The sequence below is a fragment of the Larus michahellis genome, chromosome 2 (genome assembly GCF_964199755.1).
Source record: "Larus michahellis chromosome 2, bLarMic1.1, whole genome shotgun sequence".
NCBI lineage: Eukaryota > Metazoa > Chordata > Aves > Charadriiformes > Laridae > Larus > Larus michahellis.
In genome coordinates, this window is record NC_133897.1 from 4,778,636 (window position 1) to 4,799,447 (window position 20,812).

A 20,812-nucleotide genomic window follows, 5' to 3' on the forward strand; every position below is an offset into this window, starting at 1 on the left:
GGAGACTACCAGGATCATTCCCTTGGTAATGAACAGTGGATGCTTACCTCTTTTTTTTTTTTTTCCTTTTTCTTTTTTTTCCCCCCGTGGGAAGATTTTTTTGCGCAGAGAGAAAGGGAAGAAATGGGATGGAATGTAGACTGGGAAGGAACCACCAGTGCTATCACACCTGGACTAGCACTATCATCAGCAAGCAGAAGCCATATAAATTTAATCCAGAAAAAGTAAATGTGTACACAATGCCCACAACTCTATACTGTGTAAAATAAAAAATACAAAATCTCCCAACACCCTATAGTACAGTACAAAGACCCCAATCCCATAAACATCATAATTAGACATAGGAAGACGTCAGAAGTATTTCCAACATTTAGATACTTGAAACATGTTAGGTGAAAATGCCCAGAAAACCATAGGAAGTGGACACAGGAAGGCCAAAAATTACAGTAGTGGTAATGCAAAAACTGAACTGCTAGAGATGAGGTAATTACCCTTTGTTTGCCTTTAGATCAGAACAAGTCTGGTGGATCTGTCTTTCTTTGTCTAAAGGCTGGAAGTGTACAGGAAGAAATGGGAAGTAGTCATTAGAGAGTGTTGAGGCTGCCATCTCTACTTGATAATTTATGGTAGAGGACTAGAGGACCAGTAACATCAGTAACATATAAAGATATGTATTAAACCTCCAACACTGTTGGTTTAGTCACCAGCTCCATAAAATCCATTACAGTAGTGATTGCAGAAAGTGGTATTTTGGGAAGAATGTGGGTTTTAACCGTATTTGGGAAAAAAGTGTCTGCCGATCCTCATTTTCCTTTTGTTTATTCCTGTAAATGGGGAGTTAATTCCAACTAAATCAATGAGTTTCTCCATGTATAAAGCTGCTATAGGTCAGAGACTAATTGGTTTAGAGAATTTAGAGATGGGTTAAAAAAAGAAATATGAAAATTAATTAAGTATATGATTCCTTCTCCCTCCTTTCTCACTAGAAAAGGTTAAAGACCTAGTAGGAAGAGAAATTGTTCTGTAGTGTTGCTCACAAATATGTGTGGGCAGGTAATTACACTGCCATCTAAAGTAATAAATAAGTATGAATGTTTCCATACATATAATCAATATTTTTTTACTGTTCGTATTTATTGGAATGTGGAATAATTATGGAAACACAGAAAATAAGCCCAAAGGGACCTGTGGAGGTCATCGAGATTATTCCCCGCACTCAGACAAAATAAACCATAACTAAAATATCTAAAAGGAAGTTTGGGAGTTCTCATTGTCTGTGGCATTCTTATTAGCTGGACAATGGATGAGAAAAGTTCATTACAGGGCACAATTATGCATGCTTAATTTATAGACTAAAGGTCCAGAAACTTCTTTATGTTTCATTCATTTGATATTTTTTGATTTGCAGGGACTGTGAAAGTGTCAGTGTCATATATAAATATGGTAATAAATTTCTTCATGATATTCTGAGAGTGAAAAGATATTGTACTTAGCAGATATAAAACCAAACCCTACTGCAAAACCCAGTTAGATGTAGAAGTTATTTATAGGTATAGGTATGTATTTTTACCGGTATAGAGTATAGGTGTATATTTACATATATCCTCAGGTAGATTACTCTGTCAATAGACTGTTTAGGGTACATGTAGAAGAAAAATTAGAAAGCACACAAAAATTGCTCCATTTGTGACCCAAACGAGAAATCTTATTCAAGTGAACAGGAATGATCAGCTGTTGTAATCATATCTTTTGAACTTTTTTTTATCAGTTCTCAACCCAGAAGAATAATAGGAAACAAATCCAAGATTCTGGTATATCCTGTATGAAGACGATTATGAAATAGTTCTACTGATTTGGAGTACTGTATTTAATTTTCTTCTAGCTTATTCAATTATGGTAACAATGGGTTCTGTTTTAAGTAGTTTGCAGGTTAGCAGAGAAGGGGTAAAATTGTATTAGTCATTTGGCTCTATGACCAAAAACCTGGAGTAGATTCCAGTACCTTCACGTCTTGGGAACGAAGATGAGGCATGTTCTCAAAATGTATACAACAGTCCTTCAGCACATTTTAATTAATTGTTCATGGTTATTATTTCAGTTTGGCTCTACTCTTATTACACAGTTTGGGCATACTCTTGTTACACACTTTAATAATTGTTTTTCTCTTCTCAGGCATTTCATAGTGCATTGACTTCTGTTTCCAGTTTGGTTTTTTTTTCACACAGGTCCTGGTTAGTCACTCAATTATGGATTATTCTAACCTTGCCTTTTGTTTTGGTTGTGATTTCTAGTTGTGTTGTTTCACTGTGCTTCCTTTGATTTGTTTTTCTGTAAAGGAAACAAACCAATCGATTCTATCGACTGTGTGAGCATGAAATGTATAGCTTGATTATCAGAACTGCAAGCTGCTGAGGAAAGGCAGGCATTCAGGCAGTCTGAAATGGCTTTTAGGGTAATCAGAAAGGCAAGGAAAATGATCAATAAGAAGAGCATCTCCAGGTGCTTGTCCACAAGACTCAGCTATCTGCTCTTGAAGGGTGAAAACTGCACCACCTAACTTCAGACATGTGCCTTACATGACAAAGTTAGTTGGGTAGGGTTTCCACTTGGTTTAAGGGGGAAAAAGAAAAAAAAAAAGGAAAATAAAAGGGAAAAAAACCCTGACAATAAAACAGTATATGTGAAATATGGAGAAAGAGGAAATCCTGGACTGGGAAGTGAAGTAGTCAGATAAACTCTTTGAGATTATGCATACACCGTGAGTGGGACTCAGCTTGCATATTAAGACACCTTAATTTAGGTGCTTTAATATCCAAATTGAATGCAAATCTCAGTATCTATCAATTGTAGAAGGAGCCTTGGGAGACCAGCCAATAATAATGACGATGATGATGATGATGATAATAGATGTCTAACATCTAGTGATGTAATCATTCCCCAAGAAAGCCATTTTTCCCTAAATGAAATTCTCTTTTCTGAAGCACGTGTTGAAAATACCCGTTGAATTCGGTGGGCGCTGGGGCTGCAGGTTGGCAGCCGCAGAATTCCAGCAGGAGAAGCGCGAGAGCTGTTCGTGGTGCTGACAGCAGAACGCTCCCGCCGCCGGCTGGGCATTTGCTGCAATTCTTTTGGCAAAAGGTGTATTTAGTTTAAGAATTATCAAAATCCTAAAAGTATGGTTTGTAAGGGATCTTTTCAGAAAACACTCTGGTGGCAGCTATAAGTATATTATTAGCTGGGAGGTGAGTCTATTTGGATATTTCCATATGGCTTGAGGCTCAAAACTACCCATGTTAAAAGCAAAATTGACTCTTAACTACATGTTTACAGTATAGTGCAAGAGGCAAGTAATTACTTTGATTCATCTGTAAATCATTTATAAGACACTATGGATTCATTGAACTGTCAAAATCATGAGTCTTCATGGCATCCAGAAGCAAAATTGAGAAATTAAAAGAGGAAGAGAGAATATTTATTTTAACTGAGATCAAACTGAAGTCTGGATGGTAAGATTTCTAAATTATATTCCTTTTCAACTACCTTGAAGGAATAATGCATATATCTGAAAAAAAAAAAAAAAAGAAACAAAATCAAAAGCTGGCTTAGAATTGGACTCTAACATTCAATGTTCTTGTAGATACAGAAAGAGAAAAGAGCAGATCACATATCAATAGGACAGAAGACATACAATCCTACCTCTGAAATATCTGAAATTAACAAATTATCTTAAAATATATATCAAATATAGGCTAGTCAAATAAAAAGATTTTTCTCTCTCTTATTTTTTTTTTTTTAAATATATATTTTCTTTCCATTTTGGTAATGGAGGATCTTGCATGTCCACTTTAAGAGAACATTCTATTTTCAGCCAGCAAATGTGAGATTAATTTCACATTTAGACTTCAGCGTGCTATTGCTTAAGTATTGCTCCACCACAGAATTACTTATTTCTGTGGTGGTACTCATATTAGAAAATGAAATCTCAAGCTGAGAAGCATAACAGCACAGGCCGAGTTCTTTTTTTTTTTTTTAGTATGGCACGTAAAATTCTTCTCTCTAGAATGAAGCTTTAAAGCTCTAAGCTTTATGACCCCCCAAAACAAAACACGTGAGAAGGCTGGAGCACCTCTCCTATGAAGACAGTCTGAGGGAGTTGGGGTTGTTCAAGATGGAGAAGAGGAGAGGAGAGGGGAGACCTTGTAGCCCCTTCCAGTACATAAAGGGGCCTACAGGAAGATGGGAAGGGACTCTTTATCAGGGATTTTAGTGGTAGGACAATGGGTAATGGTTTTAAACTGAAAGAAGGGAGATTTAGATTATGTATTAGGAAGAAATTCTTTATGGGAACAGGTTGCTCAGGGAAATTGTGGATGCCCCATCCCTAGAGGTGATCAAGGCCAGGTTGAATGGGGCTTTGAACAACCTGGTCTCGTGGGAGGTGTTCCTGCCCATGACAGGGGGTTTGGAACAAGATGAACTTTAAGGTCACTTCCAACCCAAACCATTCTATGATTTCTTTTACAAAAAGCCATAAAACTGCATGAAATTGAGAGATCTTTCCCTTTTTCCTTTATTGTTCCTTCTGTTTCATCGGCAGAATTTAAGGAAGGAAATACTTCTTTCCGTCCCTTTTGACAGGAGCAAATTACCATGCACATTCTGAGTCAGCAGTGCTGGCTAGCAGCTCACAGGGAAAGCTAAGGATCTTCGGCCTTCCAATACCTGAAGGGGGGCTACAAGAAAGCTGGGGAGGGGCTGTTTGCAAAGGCATGTAGCGATAGGATGAGGGGTAATGGTTTTAAACTGGAGCAGGGTAGGCTTAGATTAGACATTAGGAAGAAGTTCTTTACAACTAGGGTGGTGAAACGCTACAACAGGTTGCCCAGAGAGATGGTGGAGGCCCCATCCCTGGAGACATTCAAGGCCAGGCTTGATGAGGCTCTGAGCAATCTGATCTAGTTAAAGATGTCCCTGCTTACTGCAGGGGGGTTGGACTAGATGGCCTTTAAAGGTCCCTTCCAACCCAACACATTCTATGATTCTATGATCTCCCTTTCCCCACTCTCATCCTCCCTTGCCCAGAAACTAAAAAAAATACAGTGACTATTGGACACACAGTTGCTGCTGCCTTCTTTTCCAACGATGGAAGAAGCCATGAAGTTCAGCAGATACTGCAGTGTTGTCTCCACTTTCTAAATCTCTTCAGCATCCTGCAGAGGAGATCAAGATCTGATCTGTTGTAATTTCCAATAAAAGAAAAGGCATAGCTTAAGTATCTAATGATGTAGAAATATGAAGAAAAAAATAGGGCTTAGTAAGGTCTCAGGGAGTCAATATTTGAGGTGTTATTATGTGTGTAAGTTACTTCGCACTTTTATCTTTGAAGGTAAGTAAAACTGAATTATCTCATTTTTGCCATGGTGAGAGGAGTACATACAGATATTTTTCTACCACTTAGCAGATCTAGCAGTTAATAACTTGTTATAGTATTGTAACTTGCTCGTCTGTCTGAGGATGATTTAACTTACTGTTCTTCAGTTTTATTTTGCTGAGGAAAAATCAATATGCACAATCTGTCAGGAGTCCAAATTATTACACTTATTCAATTGCATATATTATTGAGTAGGCAGTTTCCTGTAATGAAGTTCTTGGCGTAAGTAGTGGATGTAGCTCAGAATAAGCTGAAACAAGCAATGAAATTGTGCAGTTGGGCAATTTTAGTCATTGGCCACCTATGAGAGGGTGTCAAGTCTTGGTGAAGTCTCATAAGAAAAAGACATTTCACACTAAAGAACAGAATAAGAAGACTCTTAAGACTCTTGAGTCTTTGGTCTAACAACACTTGATCCATGACTAGAGCTTTCCAAATGATCCTACAATGCACAGAGATACCAAAAGGAGTGACTCTACATATATAAAATGTGGTATGTCAGAATATTCCTCCAGAAGCTAATACTCTAGTGAAAAGGAAGTGATCCTTATGAGTTTACAGAAAATCTTCCAATTGAAGTTATTAACAGAAAGCCATTGGAGATGATTCTAACCCTTTTCTTGTTCCCATCGCATTTACTGTTCTGACACTAGTGGTCTAAGTACAGGCAATCATTCCCATTAACAAAGCAAGCAGTAACTGACAAATGTACTTGCCAGAGTGGGATTCAACTGACCATCTGCCAACATCTACATTTGAATAGTCTTCAAAATGTTTGTAGCAATATATAGAAATAGCTAATTCTAGAGAACAACATCTCCATTTAAAAGCAGACATTTACAAAAGGTCTGATGAGTCATTCCCTCAAAAAGCCAACTTTTGTCCATCGACTGTGAAGGCAGCTTCAGGACAATAGCTGAGATAAAAATATCTGTGGCATAGAAATCTCAGGTTCCATGAGAAAAATTCTGTGCTGTCTCTATGCAACACCCATCCCATCCCCTCCCTTCCCCTCCCCCCCTTCCCCCCCCCCCCCCCCCCCGACCTGATATTGCTCTCATCTTCATATCAAGGTACAGAAGAACAACCAAGGAAGTTCAAACAATGCCACCTTCAAAGCAAGCTCACAAAAAGTCCTATTACATCTCAGAAAATAAGGTCCAACCAGTTGACTTCCTGGCCTGTGCCACTTCCAAGCCTGTTAAATCTACCTTTAATGAGAGACTGAATGAAGGATTGAGTAGAAACAAGGCAGAAATTGAAGGACACTGCATGATACTTGATAACTGTTGTTGTTATCTCATGTAAATGACAGACTGGGTGACCACAATCTCAATAAGTGAGTAAAAGGGGGAGTCTGGTCATGCTTCTCTGCAGCTGATCCCAGGCTGGGACACTGTTCCCACCTCACATTTCTGTTGGAAAAACTTTGTGCATTACGCAAGTTCACAGCCCTGTCATTTGATGAAAAAACAATGTCACACATTGTGTGTGTTCTATTGTCTCTATTCCCTTTTGTGCTTTTTCCCAACACAGAGCCAGAAGAAGGAACAAGGATCCTGATTATCATTATCAGCAAGAAGAAACATCATTACATATGGGGAGCTATTGTACGGTAGAATGGGAATCGGCAGGCATATTACAAATCCATTCTACCAGGGTGAAAAAACATATCCTTAACACAGCCAAGAATCGTACTTTCAGTCTGTATTGGTAGATCCTATTATAGTCATTGGCCATACTTTATGAATTCATTAGCAACTGAAGCCCAAACCTGAGGAATTACAGAAAGGGTCAACATTTATATTTTGTCTTTATTAACTATTTGCGTATGTACCAGTATCTTTTACATCCTTCTAGGCTTTTATAAGCTGAAACAGAGATCATAAATTATTACTGTCTTGTCCTTTCCTTTCCTTTGAGTAATTCAACTGATGCAACCAAACTCTGTGGATGTGTGTGTACAGTAATCCTGTAGTTCCTCTGTTAAAAACAACCAAACATGTCTCCATTAGTCAGCGCTCAGCATAGTTAACATTAGTATTTTTCTTTTCTCTGTCTCTACAACCAGTGCAAAAAGATAGGCATTTTTCCACAGGTTGATTAACTTCCTTCATCAAACAAACCTTCTGTTATATTTTAGAGGTCTCTAATAGGAAACATGACTGGTTCTCTGCCTATCTCTTTCCATCACGATTCATAGAATCATAGAATGGGTTGGGTTGGAAGGGACCTTTAAAGACCATCTGGTTTAACCCCCCTGCAATGAGCAGAGACACCTTCAACTAGATCAGGTTGCTCAGAGCCCAGTCCAACCTGACCATGAATGTTTCCAGGTATGGGGCATCAACCACTTGTCTGGGCAACCTGTGCCAGTGTTTCACCACCCCGATCGAGTAAGTCCTTTAGGTTCAGACTAAGAAACCTAAATATATATGTCTGTATGGAAACTGAGGTGGGCTTCAGCTGCCTCAGTGCATATCACTAGGGTCACCTGACCTCCTGCTTCTACTCCAATATTGTTAACTCCTATAAGTCTATGCCACATCCTCCAGCCCTGTGTAGCTGTCTCAGGTACTCAAGGCATCTCAAATGGCACCGGATATCTCTCTCTATATAATAAAACTCTTTCCCCGGTGTCTCAGCTTCCACTATAATCCACAAAGTCAATGAAGGTTATTCCAGTAACAAAAGATGTCTGTGGGTAATGATCTGCACTCAGAAGTCTTCTGTTTTTCATCATTGATTATTGACTGGGCCTAGGTGATGAACTTAGACTGAATATTTGTTTTGGTGTTTTTAGGTACCTACATCAGGTGTTTCCACTGTAAATATTTAATTTATTTTCACAAAGTTTTTAGTGCAATCTGAGATGTTTCACGGGATCAAGTTGCTAGTCCAGATAGACACAAGCCTTCTATAGGCCCCACATCAGGATGTCTTGATACCCCAAGAGGAATCTAGAGATGCTTGCTGTTCATGTGCACCTGAATCTGATCCCAAAAATGTTCAAAGTAATTCCCTAATTCTCTTGCTTCAGAAACTTAGTGGACACTAGAATGCAATTTGCATTCAAACCTCATTTAGGATTTCCCTCAAATTTCATCACTGCCAGTGCAGAGAAATTCAAAAAGCCAGTCAGTTCTCTTAATCCATGTTCCACCACTAGAATTAAAGATCCTAGAAACCAGCCAACTGATTCCAGCAAGAATCGAATTCACTTTCTTACTGCTGTGTTTTTCTCAGCAAGACTAACAATCTAAAGATGCAATAAAGACACCTTTATCAGAAAATAAAGCAGACAGCCACAGAATATGCCTTGGAAATAGGAACAAAAGAACATTTGCACAGAATTATCTTTTAAAAGAATAGCCAGTTGTCTGACACCCGACTCACTCATTTTTACTGAAATATGTTTTTAGGACGTTCATGAAAACACAGTTTGCATTCAAGGAAACAGTTTAATTCAGCACTGAAATGTATCCACTTCTGCAGAAGATTGTGAAGACTGCAGCAGCTACCTGATGGGATACAGCACCAGAACACAGTTTAAAAGGAACTGCAAAAATCTGAGGAAAATTATACTAACATTATAGACAGTCACTCAGTTGTAATTCAGATGAGATATTAATAGTCTTTTTCAATTTTTTTTCCTGCTGCAGTGCTACAGACATTAAAAAGCTAAATAATTGTAAATCACCACAGCTTCCAGTTGTCCGTGAAGCTGAAGATACTGACAGATCACAGTGGCACAGGAAAGACCATCACTCATTTCATTGTGTAAGTTTTACTGCTATTCATTGTTCATTTTTTCAGTGAACATGCTTAGAATTGCATGTAATGGTCACAATTGCAGCTTGGGACAATATGAATGAAAACAATTCCCCTGCCCCCCAGATTAAATCCAATGTGAATGCGTCTACTACACTTTGCATTTGAAAATGGTCATTAAAAAAAAAAAAAAAAAAGGTAAAAAAAAAGGTCAAAAACTTAACCACAAATAAATAAGTATATGCAAACCCTCACTTACCAATAGGTTCTGCATATACTATAAAGAAACTGTCCCTATTTAACGCTAGATCAGCTTCTCATCGCACATCATGTAGGCTGCACAGCAGAAGGTAAGATTGAGCATCTTGATACTATTTAACTCCGGACAAAAAAAGAGAGGTAGTGTGGTTTAATGAACTAGCTGTCACCATAGAAACAAGGAACTCACAAGGGGAACTGTGTAAATAATTGATATTTTGTTTCAATGGTTAAACAAAAAAAAAAAAAAAAAAGAAAAAAAAAAGATCCCATTCTGTTCAATTAAATAAGGTTTTTTCTTTCCTTTTTGACTGACATAAAATACAGAGAGTTAGCCAGGAAGGTAGAATCATAGAACCATAGAATCATAGAATGTGTTGGGTTGGAAGGGATCTTTAAAGGGCATCTAGTCTAACCCCCCTGCAGTAAGCAGGGACATATTTAACTAGATCAGGTTGCTCAGAGACTCATCTAGCCTCACCAATAAAATAGGAAATTTTATTTTTAGCTTTTTATTTTTAATTTTAACATTATTTTTTTTTAATTTTTAACCGTTATTAAATTTAATTAACAATACTTCTGAAACAACGTTCTGTTGTGGAATATGAATAAATTTTTGTTTTCCAAGTTTGTTAATGTTATTATATTTCAGCCTACATTATTTAAAAATGTAACCTTAACCTGCATTTTTCAATGACTAGACTTCTTGCAGAAAAATACTTTTTTTCAGTCCTGCTCCCAGAAACTAATCTTATCTGAGTCCATATCTTACCCAGTTGCCTGGGAAAACTCCATTACACTTTTTTTTTTTTTTTTTTAACTTATGTTCCTTAGTTATTAAAAAAGGACCTCCTGTCAGTTCTGGAGGTTACAGAAGTAATAGCTTTGAGAGAACCAGGTAGGAATTATTACAATGAATATACTATAGGATGGGAATAATAGCTCATACATATGCTTTGAAGTTAATGGTGTTTTCAGAGCTGTAGGTGTTAAATTCCAGTACTTTTCCTTCCCTTCATTTCCCATCTGAATGGAAGTCCAGCAAATGCTGAGACGATGACTAAACTTAGATTTATTAGCAGGGCTTGCAAAGGAGGCAGTCCTCATTTAAACCACCAAAGCACTCCTGAATGTGTTGGCAGAACGCGTTCATGCAGCCCAAGGAGATAATAGAAATTTCTGTTCCATTACAGCAATTTTTGCATCTTTTCTCTGAGTCATCTTAACTGATCATTCCTAGGCTGATGATCACCTTACCTAAGTTTTAACTATCTTAGAGAGCCCATCTAGCTTAACTTGCTCTCCAGCTTCCCTCTTGAGTCAGTAGAGAGAAAAAGGCCATTCTAGAGAACAATTTATCCCACAAATGTCAAGAACCTACAACAGTTTGAAAGGAATAGCTGTAAGGAAGGACCCACAGCTTTTCAGTGGCTACTTAGAGCTAGTTTAGACTAGACAATTGAGGTGTTACTAAAATCAAGAGAGAAAATCACATCCCTGGAGGCAAAACAGTAAATAAGAACTGGTAGGATTTGGGGTAAATGTTCTTAGGACAGAGACTAAAGCATTCATGTCTATCATATATGTTGTAGAAAATCCACGGTAGAATACTGCTCTGGTACCGCGTGATGCACCTATGGCCCTACACGCTCCACCAATTTGCCATGGCTTAACACTATATTGTGGGTGGCACATGGCACTGGAAAGAAAGGGATAGTATATTAAGGAAAAAATTTCTTGACATTGAGACATATAGTATTACCAAAGACCTTGTGATTCCTAATGAAGAATGGTACAGAGATCCCCAGTCTATTGGCAACCCAGCTAGGTCTGGAAGCAAATGTCATACAATTGCACAAGCACAGCACTGCCCTGCAGCAAACTATTTCTACTCCCAGGACCAATGTCTCATCTGAGAGTTACAACATGAAATAAATATCCCTGCTCAACTAGTATTAATATGTGCATCTTCATATTACATCTAGGGTACAATGTGGATGCGTTTTTAATTCCTGTTACCAGGAATGCTTCACCAGTAAAATAATTGTTATTATACTATTTGTCTTCCCAGGCAGAACATATATATATGAGTATAGCTTGGCTGTATATTACTGAGGGACGAGGAAGAAATATTTAGAGGCTTTTCCTAGAAATAGGAACATACCAGCAGTTCACTCATTGGAGATGCATCCCATATACAGCCATCATTGGCAAAAATGTTTTCTGTAGGTCATTCCAAAGCAGTTTGTCCGTGACACAGCTCTCTTTCTTTCCCCTGTCGAGCTGATCCTGAACCTTTTCAATGACAATGCACTTCCATTCTTTCAGGTTCACTAATGTGACTGAATTCACAGTAGGCTTCCAACATCTCTTTCAGCTGCTGCTGCTCCATTTGAGAACAAGATTATTTGCAGAATCTGCAGCTTGGTTTATGCCTGGATTGTGAAGGTTTTGTTCATTCTGGTACTGCTACGTTATTATCGACAGAACTCATACCACCTAACTTCAGGCCTCCATAATGATGGTTTTATAGGCAATAGAGAGAAATTGGCACTTGTCACACAATCTTCTCAACATAAGATGGATATCTAAAACAAGGCAAGTTTAAGTCCTATAAGTACTTGTAAGTGACTTCTAAGTACTAATTTTGATCTATTCATTATAAACACAGTCAAATAACTAGCATTAATAGAGGTCTCTCTTTTGTCTACAACCATATTTAGATGACATGAATCCATCCATTGTATCTGATGAACAGACTTCTAAAAAACATGTTGACAAACTCAGAGACACTCAGCAAAGAGCTACAGAATGAGTTAATGCTTGGAAAACAGAGATTAGTGAACCTCTTTTTCTCGCATTTGCCTGAGAACAAGTAAAGCTTGATCATCACTTGGGTACCGAGGGTTGCACAGGTGTCTTGTTCAGATAGAGCCCTCTACAGTATAGATGTCTGAAATGAGCATGGATCCTAACCCTGGTATCACATTGTCTCTAACTTCTACCTCTTAACTAAAAGCATTGTAGGCATCGCATTCCTGCAAACACTTATTTCATTTGAATTGCTTGACTTGCCTGGGAATGCTACTGCCCTTCCATGTTTTTCAGAGGAAGAACAGGAGGAATGGGACTAGCTAACTAGGACTACAAATTGAAGATTAATTTGACAGTGAGTCATGAATCACATAATCACCAATGAGTCCTCATCACTTCTGTTTCTGTTCAAATTCTTGTGCTGTGTTCACTATTATCATACCCCAACTTGTTCCAGACCAGTGCATTTTAGGCACTATAAACATTAAATCAGAGGCCCAATTCTGAACTCACCCACAATTTGAGAGAGAGACACATTCAAGGACAAATCTGGAAAATCAAATTCCAACAGTAGAAAGCAAGCCAGGTAACAGGCTGGTAAAAGTCTATCATGCAGTCTACAGAGAGAGAAATGTTCTGCATTTCATTAGCAGGGGTCTTTCCATCATGGGATTGCTCTGAGTTGCGTATTTTCTGGCTGTGGTCTGATGCCTCCATGGACAGTATCAGATGCAAAAGGTCGGTAGACCCCAGATCAAGCCAGACAAGTGTGTAAGGCCCTTACAGTTACAACTAGGTGACATACAAGCCTATCTGGAAGCAGAAGACAGCTGGGATATTCTCTTTGTCAGCACCTATATGTGGCAAGTGTGAATGTGCAGGCTGCTGAACACCTGACTGTATTTTGAGGTCACCACTCAAGGAAGCATTGATTGCGAAACTTGCTCACACGAGTAGGTCTACTCCCGTTAAGTACATAGATGGTAGGAAGAAGATACCTACATATCAAAACATCCCATAGTAAAAATGATGGTCCAGATTTTTTTGGGTAATCCAGACATCTAGCATGACCTAGTCAGTATAACAGAGCCAGGTGCAGGTAGGATTTGTCTGATAAAATGTAGACATCTACGGTGTAAATATATATAGCTGAGATGGTCAGTTTTACTTCCATATATTTCTGTAAAGAAAGGATCATCTATCTACTTTGAGGATTAAATGTCTCAGACTCTACTTATTAGAAATTCAGAGCTACAAAATAAGCAAGGTGACTCGCTCATTTGTAGCATAGATGCACTTGCAGGCATCAACATTTAATTAGATGAATCCCATTCTAAGTGTACATGACCCAGGAAACTGTCATTCAGCATCTGAGTAACTCCTGTGCTGTTCTTTCCTAGCCTCGGGGTTGGGAACAGATCAACAGAGTCTGAATGGGAAAAAAAATAAAAATTAAAAAGGGTGCATACAGAAGTGAGCTTTATCAATTCTTATCAGGCAGAAAGTCCCTTGAGGACTGCTGACAGCTAGAAGAGGGTACAACAGGAACTGAGGCACCTCTACACTAGAACAGAGACAAAATCTCAAACAAGGGACATTTGAAACACTGATGTCAGAAATATCCTTGCTCCACTGCCCAGAGAAGTTGAGTATGAAGTTATCATTCCCCTTCCGCTTTTCTTTTTTGCTTTTGGCTTTCATTATTTCACTTTATCACTTTAATTCCATCTCCAGAGCAAAGCAGTCAGATTCTAGGTCCTGCTGAGGTTTAATTTTCTTCAAATTCTCTTTTTCATTCAGGCTGTAGGTGATCGTTGAATGGGGATGGGCACACAGGGTCAGCACATGTTCCTTGTTTCCTCTTATATAAAGGCTCATGAAGAATTTAAAGTATTTTAGAGGAGGATGCCATAACAAAAACCCATGGAAAAGAACAAACAGAAAATCTCAAGGCAACCATTGTCTCTGAAGCACTATAGGCATTACACAGCAGCAGAAGGAGGGAAAAGAGTGCTGTGAGGAATAAAACAGTAATGAACATAACATCTGGGCATGAGAGGTAGAGGGGGAGGGAAAGGGGAAAACATCAGAGCACTAAGTCAGGCCTGGAGGCTTTCCATAATATAGTGCCAGCCTTGCTTTTCAAGCCCTGTGGTTGCAGTTGCGGCATCAACATTGTGCTCGTGTTGGACCTCACCCAGCAGAGCTCTGGGGAACCATTTAGCTTATGTCTGATTCACAGATGCTGAACACAGCAAGGGGGCAAAGCAAAGGCAGAAGAGTTGAATTACTGCAAAAAGTAGGGACCCATAAGATTTTCTTTCTCTTTTTACTTCAAAGTGCATGGTTTTGCATACAGTACTTCTAGGCAGCAGAAATATCAATGCAGAAGACAAGGTCTCTAAACAGGAGCAAAGAATCTATTACCGTTATTACTTGCACCATGTTGGCACCCTGGAGTAGGATTCATATTCTGTAACATTGTTGTTCTAGATACTGTAGAAATACAGATCACAAAGTCTGTTCTCATCCCAGATTCAACTTTTATATGTGATCATTTGACTTTGTGTCACCTGCAAGAAAATGTGGAGCTACCTTGCTTATAGAGGTTACTGTAGTTCAGCTGATTTGGAAGATTTTTTTTTTAACCTACAGGAACTTGAACATGTGCCTGAGCCTCTACAAATTCTAAAACTTCACAATCCCATTTTATACCCTGCAGTCCCTCTGAGGAGAAATAAATCCTCAGAAAATTTAGATATTGAATTATTCTATGGAAATTTGCATACAGAAGTAGTCAAAAGGGGGAAGAGGTAGTTTTATGCATCTCCTTGCTGTTGAATAAACAGATGTTTACTCATCAGTCAGGAGGGATTTTTTCCTTCTTTCAGCTGTTTCTGACAAGCAAGGGAGTTATTTCCTATGTTTCTCTTTCTTTGAAAGGAAACAAGTTAATAACTTATTTCTCCACTACCTGCCATCATTAGTAAGTCTTACTGCCACAGAATAATAACAAAAACCAAATGTTGGACAATTTTCACTTCTCCAAGGTGAAAAATAGGTTATCTGTAGCAGGTGAAAATTGGGAGGAATCAACACCCTGCAAATCTGACTGCTTAATTTATGGGCAGTTACTACTTCTTCAGGCAGTTTAGTAATGAAACTTCTCCAGCGCTTGATAACTTAACCTGAAAGCCAGGTTCAGCTATGGTGAGTCGTGTTCCATTCCAGTAATAGGCCAGGGGCAAAAGTGCTTTTGGAGAAAACAGATACTTGTGGTATCTTCCCAATTACTACAGAGTGTGAATTCACCATGTGTGGCGTACCCCATGTTTGTAGACCTCTTGTTAGCATGCAGCGATAAGGTGTCTTTCAAAACAGAATAATTAGTATCTCAATGACACTGAGCAAACAGTAAGAAGGTGGTGGAGCTCTGTTGATGTCCCATCCTTTAAATATGAATACAAGGCTTTGTTGGGAATGAAGGTGGCAGGATATAGCTTGAAATAAGTATCATGTAATGAAAGGTGAGTCTGGAAGGTCAGGATTTAATGGGGACAGAGTGGAGCGCAATAGTCACAGAGATGAAATGAAATGTATGTAAAATATGTCTACAGTAATTTAAAAAATGTAGAGAGAAAGGGAAACAAACAGGATCCAGAAAATGAAATGGCTTTCAAAAAAGAAATATGCCAGAATTCTTCACTGGAAAATACATGTCTTTGAAGGGATGTGACTTTTTTACCCAAAATCACGTAAACTGTGTAACTTGTTGCCACAGGATGTGGTGAACAACTAAAAGATGCACAGTGAGCCTGGGAAAATCTTTACAGTGATTCAATAAAAAAAAAAAATGGGGGAACAGAATAAAGAGCAGCTGGGTTCTGCTGCTGAGTTAGTGCTTGAAAGGATTCCGTCTCTTCCTGCCTGAGCGGTTGATACATTTTAATCACATTGAGATGCAAAAGCCTTTCCAATGGCTCTGAACCTCCTCTATCTCTAAGCTGTGCTCTTTGAATTTGGAACAGGCAGGGGTGAGGAGTTCGATCTAAATAGTCCCCCAACTACCAGGGTTATTCTGGATTTGAGTGATAAAGAACAAACTAGTTGAAATCTCCCATCTTTTATCACACACACAATGTGTTTTACCTGCTTTTCTCTGCAGTTTTACCAATTCTCGTCACAGTAGAAGCAGTTTGGAAAGGGCTCAAAATAGACCCTGATTTCCAATTAGTTTCTTTGTCATTCTTTGCCTTTCTGTCATTGGTGCTGGCCATAGGCAGCTCCTGCTGCAGTCAGTGGGAAATGAGACAGGATATTAAACTATTAATTTTTTCTTTGGTTGCTACCTCAGTTTCTTATCTCAGCAATAGCACAAGTATTCTTTATCAAGATTACGGTCATCACAATGTTAATCCCTGCAAAAGTCTTCAGATCATGTGAGAAAGAGGCACAATTTGTTACTGAGCTGATAAGGGGGAATGAGCTGTTGTAGAGCAGAGCAGTGATGCACTTAGGCTTATGTCAATAGCTATTGCCACCTGCACCAGCAGAAGACATAAACACTACCTAGGCCTTTCCAGTCACACTGTTTCTTCTTTCTTTTCCTTTTTTTTTTTTTTTTTTGGCTTAATTTTGTAGATATGTGTCACTGCTTCACCTAAACTACAGAAGAAAATTTATGACCTCTGATAATAAGCAGCGGTTGTTCTGGTACATCCCCATTGATTGATTTTTCTGTCCTTATAATGTTTCTCTAAGCTTATTCAGCTGCAGTGACCGCACTTCTTACCGTAAGATGTTTGCATTTACATTGCTGAAAACCCCTGCAGACACAATAGGAAAGGTTTAGAAACCATCAGTTCAATGGACACGATCTACCCCAAGCTGAAACTTACCTGGTGAAGAGTCATTGAGAGGGTTTAGGGCAGCTGCCCTCCGTATCTTCTCCAGACAAGTCTCTTGCTCCTTTTTAATGATACAGTTAGAATGGGTTGCTGTAACCTGAAATGTGGGGAAAAAGTGTGGAGAAGGAACAATTACAAACTTAAAATAGCCAGTGATTCTATCAGGAAATATCAGTAAGTTTTGAGGTCCCACTTCAAAAAGAAAAAGAAATAAAAACATCCTTAGAAGATGAGAGAAAACTGCAACAAACTCTTTTTTTTACTCTTTTTTTTCCCTTTTTTTTTTTTCTTCTTCCAGCAGGCTTAAGGTTAAACTATAGAATTATAACTCTTATAAATTGTTTGGGATTTCTATGTTGTTCTCCCTGTCAAAATGTAATTTCTAATGTGCTTGCTTTATTTTATTGTATTCCTTCCTCATACAAGGCTGAAGCAAAGGTACCTCCAAATAAAGAACTAATTGAAAGAGGAATCAGAAATCAATTGAGGTTCAGTTTGATCTTCCACCAGTTTCTTATGAGTCTTGCACAATCCGTTAACCTCACTCAGGACTCAAAACTACATTAAAAGCTCTTACTCTTAGTCTTCCACCCTGTCCATTCCTTAATGTCATTCTTCCTTTATTCCCAGTGAATACAAGGCTCCTTTCTTGCCAAAGAAGAACGCAATGCCAATTAAACTGACTTGATCCAAATCTTTTTTTTTCTTTTTTCTTTTTTTCCCCCTATCTTTAAGGTTCTAAGGCAGCCCACTACAAGGAAAAATAAAAATAAAATAATAATGAAAAAAAAGATAAATAAGTCTATAACAGGAACATTGCAGCCTACAGAATTTAGGCAATCCTGAAGTAGCAACAAAATAAGAATGGGACCCTTTCCCAGAAATCAATACAAGATTTCATTCCTGTTGTAGAAAGTGGCCAGGGGATATCAATTCAGGGGAAATAACAATCTCAGGTTTCATTAGATCATTTTATAGGGGCACTGCTAAGGTTCAAATCACGCTGTGTGGAAAGCACCATGAAAATCAGGGCACTGGTTGAAGATAGGATAGGTCACCCCAGTTCTCTGCGAGTAATTTTGCTCTTTCATATTTCCCATCCCATTTCCTTCACTCTTGATGATGGAGAACTGCAGAAGAAGTAGAATGTACCTGCCAAGTGGTCTGTTTTCCCTTTACTGTTAAGTAAGAACAAGCAAACAGGGAAAGCAATACCTGAATTCAGTGTGCTTCAGTTTATTTTTGGAGCCTCAGCTGCACAGGTCAACTTTACTTCCCTCGCATCCCATTAGAGGGAATGGAGTGAAAAGTTTGTGTCACTAGTGTATCCAACTGCCATCACACACTCAATACTCACAGTAAATCCCAAGGCATGAGTAATCCTAGTTTGGTGGTGCTTTTGTGTGTACTAGGAAACACAGAGCCATTTGCATACTTTTGAACTTGTAAGAGTTAGAAGCCACCACCCCTATTTCAAAGCCAGAGAGGGTTTCCGAATGCACCTTTACTGGAAAGAGTTACTCACCATTTGTAGGAACTGATAGTGCTACACAGTTTCACCTCCAAGATTCCAGTAATAAATTTCACTTATTTTCCCCATGGAATATACCAGGCATAACTATATTAAATTTGTTTGTCTTCAAAACAAACATTGTTCTCTTCTAAGGGCTCCCAAGGGCCTGGAAAATATATATTGTCACAGATCTCTGGGATCTCCCAAGAACATAAGGGCTTTTGCTACATCATCCCCTAAACCTCACCAAATACTGGGAAAATTGCATTGGCTGACATTCAAGTTCCTAGAATATCTTTTATAAAGATAAAACAGAAATAGTGAGTAAATCAGGCTTCTGCTGCTAGTACTGGTTTGCTTTCCGCAGTTGCCTAGGTCTGTAAGCAGTGTCCAGGGGTTGTCTCAGTACATGAAAGTGGCTTTTTCCATACATTTTGGTATATACAGATTAGAAAAGTTGTCATAGAATGATTAATAATAATAATCATTATAATAATAAAACAATACATGTTGTCTATGCACACAGGATACAAATAAGTGAAAGGAAATGTTAACCTGCAGAACCCTTTTCATCTTGATATTGAGGATGTTAAATGTTATAGGAGTCCAAAACGTATCTATGTGTGTATATGTATATATGTAAAGTCCATCAAAGGATACTAAACACTAAGAAACCCACCATGCCCAACTTTTTATGTCCTCTGAGGTAACCCTAGACCTTTGAGAAGAAGGTTTAGATTCAATCTATAGTCAAGGGACAAAAGAGTGTGATTTATCCTTCCTATTTTTGGAGTCATCTTTAATAGATGTAAATCAAAGCCAGGACTTGATTGATTATAAAGACAGCTTAAGGTTAAAAGCTCAGATTTTATTGTTTTCCTTGCAGGCAGGCATATCTAGTCAGATGTATCTGACTAAACTGACTAAATTTAGTCAATTGTATCTGAGTAAGTCTGGCTCAGGAGGTATTTGAAATGTAGACTGCAGCTCACAGACAGAGCGCTAGAGTGATGTGCTTCATCGCTCCCTGTAGCCTTCCTTAAGCTTTCACTATTGACAGGATACTTTGATGTGACTTCCCATAGCCATCATTATGCCATTTTGTTGCACTCTTCATCAACAGATTTAAAAAAAAATACTGTTGGAGAATACAGAAACTGAGACAGAAAACAAAGAAAGGGAGGAAACAGTAACCTCAGTGCCAGAGGAGACAAGAGAAGCTGCCTGTCATCTCTGCTAATTAGCAATGCTGTATCTGAGAAAATAAAACCAAATTTAAATTTATAACAGAGGGTTTCTCTGTTGAATGCAGGGATGCATTAGTGTTATCAAGTTTTCCTGAAAGGATCCACTTTTCATGTTTCTTCATTAACTATGTACTGGTAGAGCCTTTAATCTGTTGAGTCAGTCTTCAACAGCTGAATGGCAGAGCATAATTCACATGGAAGTGTAAGCTGGAACTTCATGGCCTCCTGATTTCTTTTCTTTTGCCTCAAGGACATTTGCAATTTCCTGAGTTCAGTAGAGACAGTCTGGTTTCAGTTTCTCAGAAGGTATCAGTCATATGTGCAGTTAAAGAATATTCTGACACAGACTAGAAAAATCAAGAAACCAAGAGGATAGTGCATGAAATTAAGTGTTTGAAAAAAAAATAAATTATTACTCCCAATGGACTGAAGGAGTTTGACTCACCCTAATTTTGAAAAGACATGTATTTGTATAGATACAAAGACAGTAAATACAATCAATGTCTGTTTAATTCTGAGAGAACACAAAAAGACAAAAGCAGCTGCCTACCACTCTATAGATGTGCAACAAATTGAAAGCTTTCATTTTTCTTCATTTATTTTTATTAAGGTGGCCACCACAGAGATCAGCTGGCATGTGCTGTGTGTAACGTGGAGTACTTAACTCTTTGATGTTCCCTTGACATTACTGTAATGTTAATAACAATCGTGTTATTATGTTACAACCTACATATATTCTCTCATACATACTCTCAAGGTCTTGCTTTATTGTGAACTGTTCTACTAAGAAAGCCATTGTTAGTACATAAACCCGAGCAGAGAACCAGGTAAATGCATTTGTGATGTTTCTAGACCTGCCCTAGCAATTAGC

The 20,812-nt window shown here is 38.3% G+C and overlaps 1 protein-coding gene across 17 annotated transcripts in view; it reads right to left on the reverse strand.

Moving 5' to 3' along the window:
* The window catches only part of ADCYAP1R1 (ADCYAP receptor type I), a 143,240-nt gene that overhangs the window by 66,139 nt on the left and 56,289 nt on the right, over positions 1-20,812 (reverse strand). For all 17 annotated transcript variants that reach the window (XM_074573990.1, XM_074573988.1, XM_074573992.1 and 14 more), the window contains exon 3: positions 17,173-17,278. In XM_074573990.1, the coding sequence (XP_074430091.1) occupies positions 17,173-17,278 (106 nt within the window). The remainder of the gene's footprint in view (positions 1-17,172; positions 17,279-20,812) is intronic.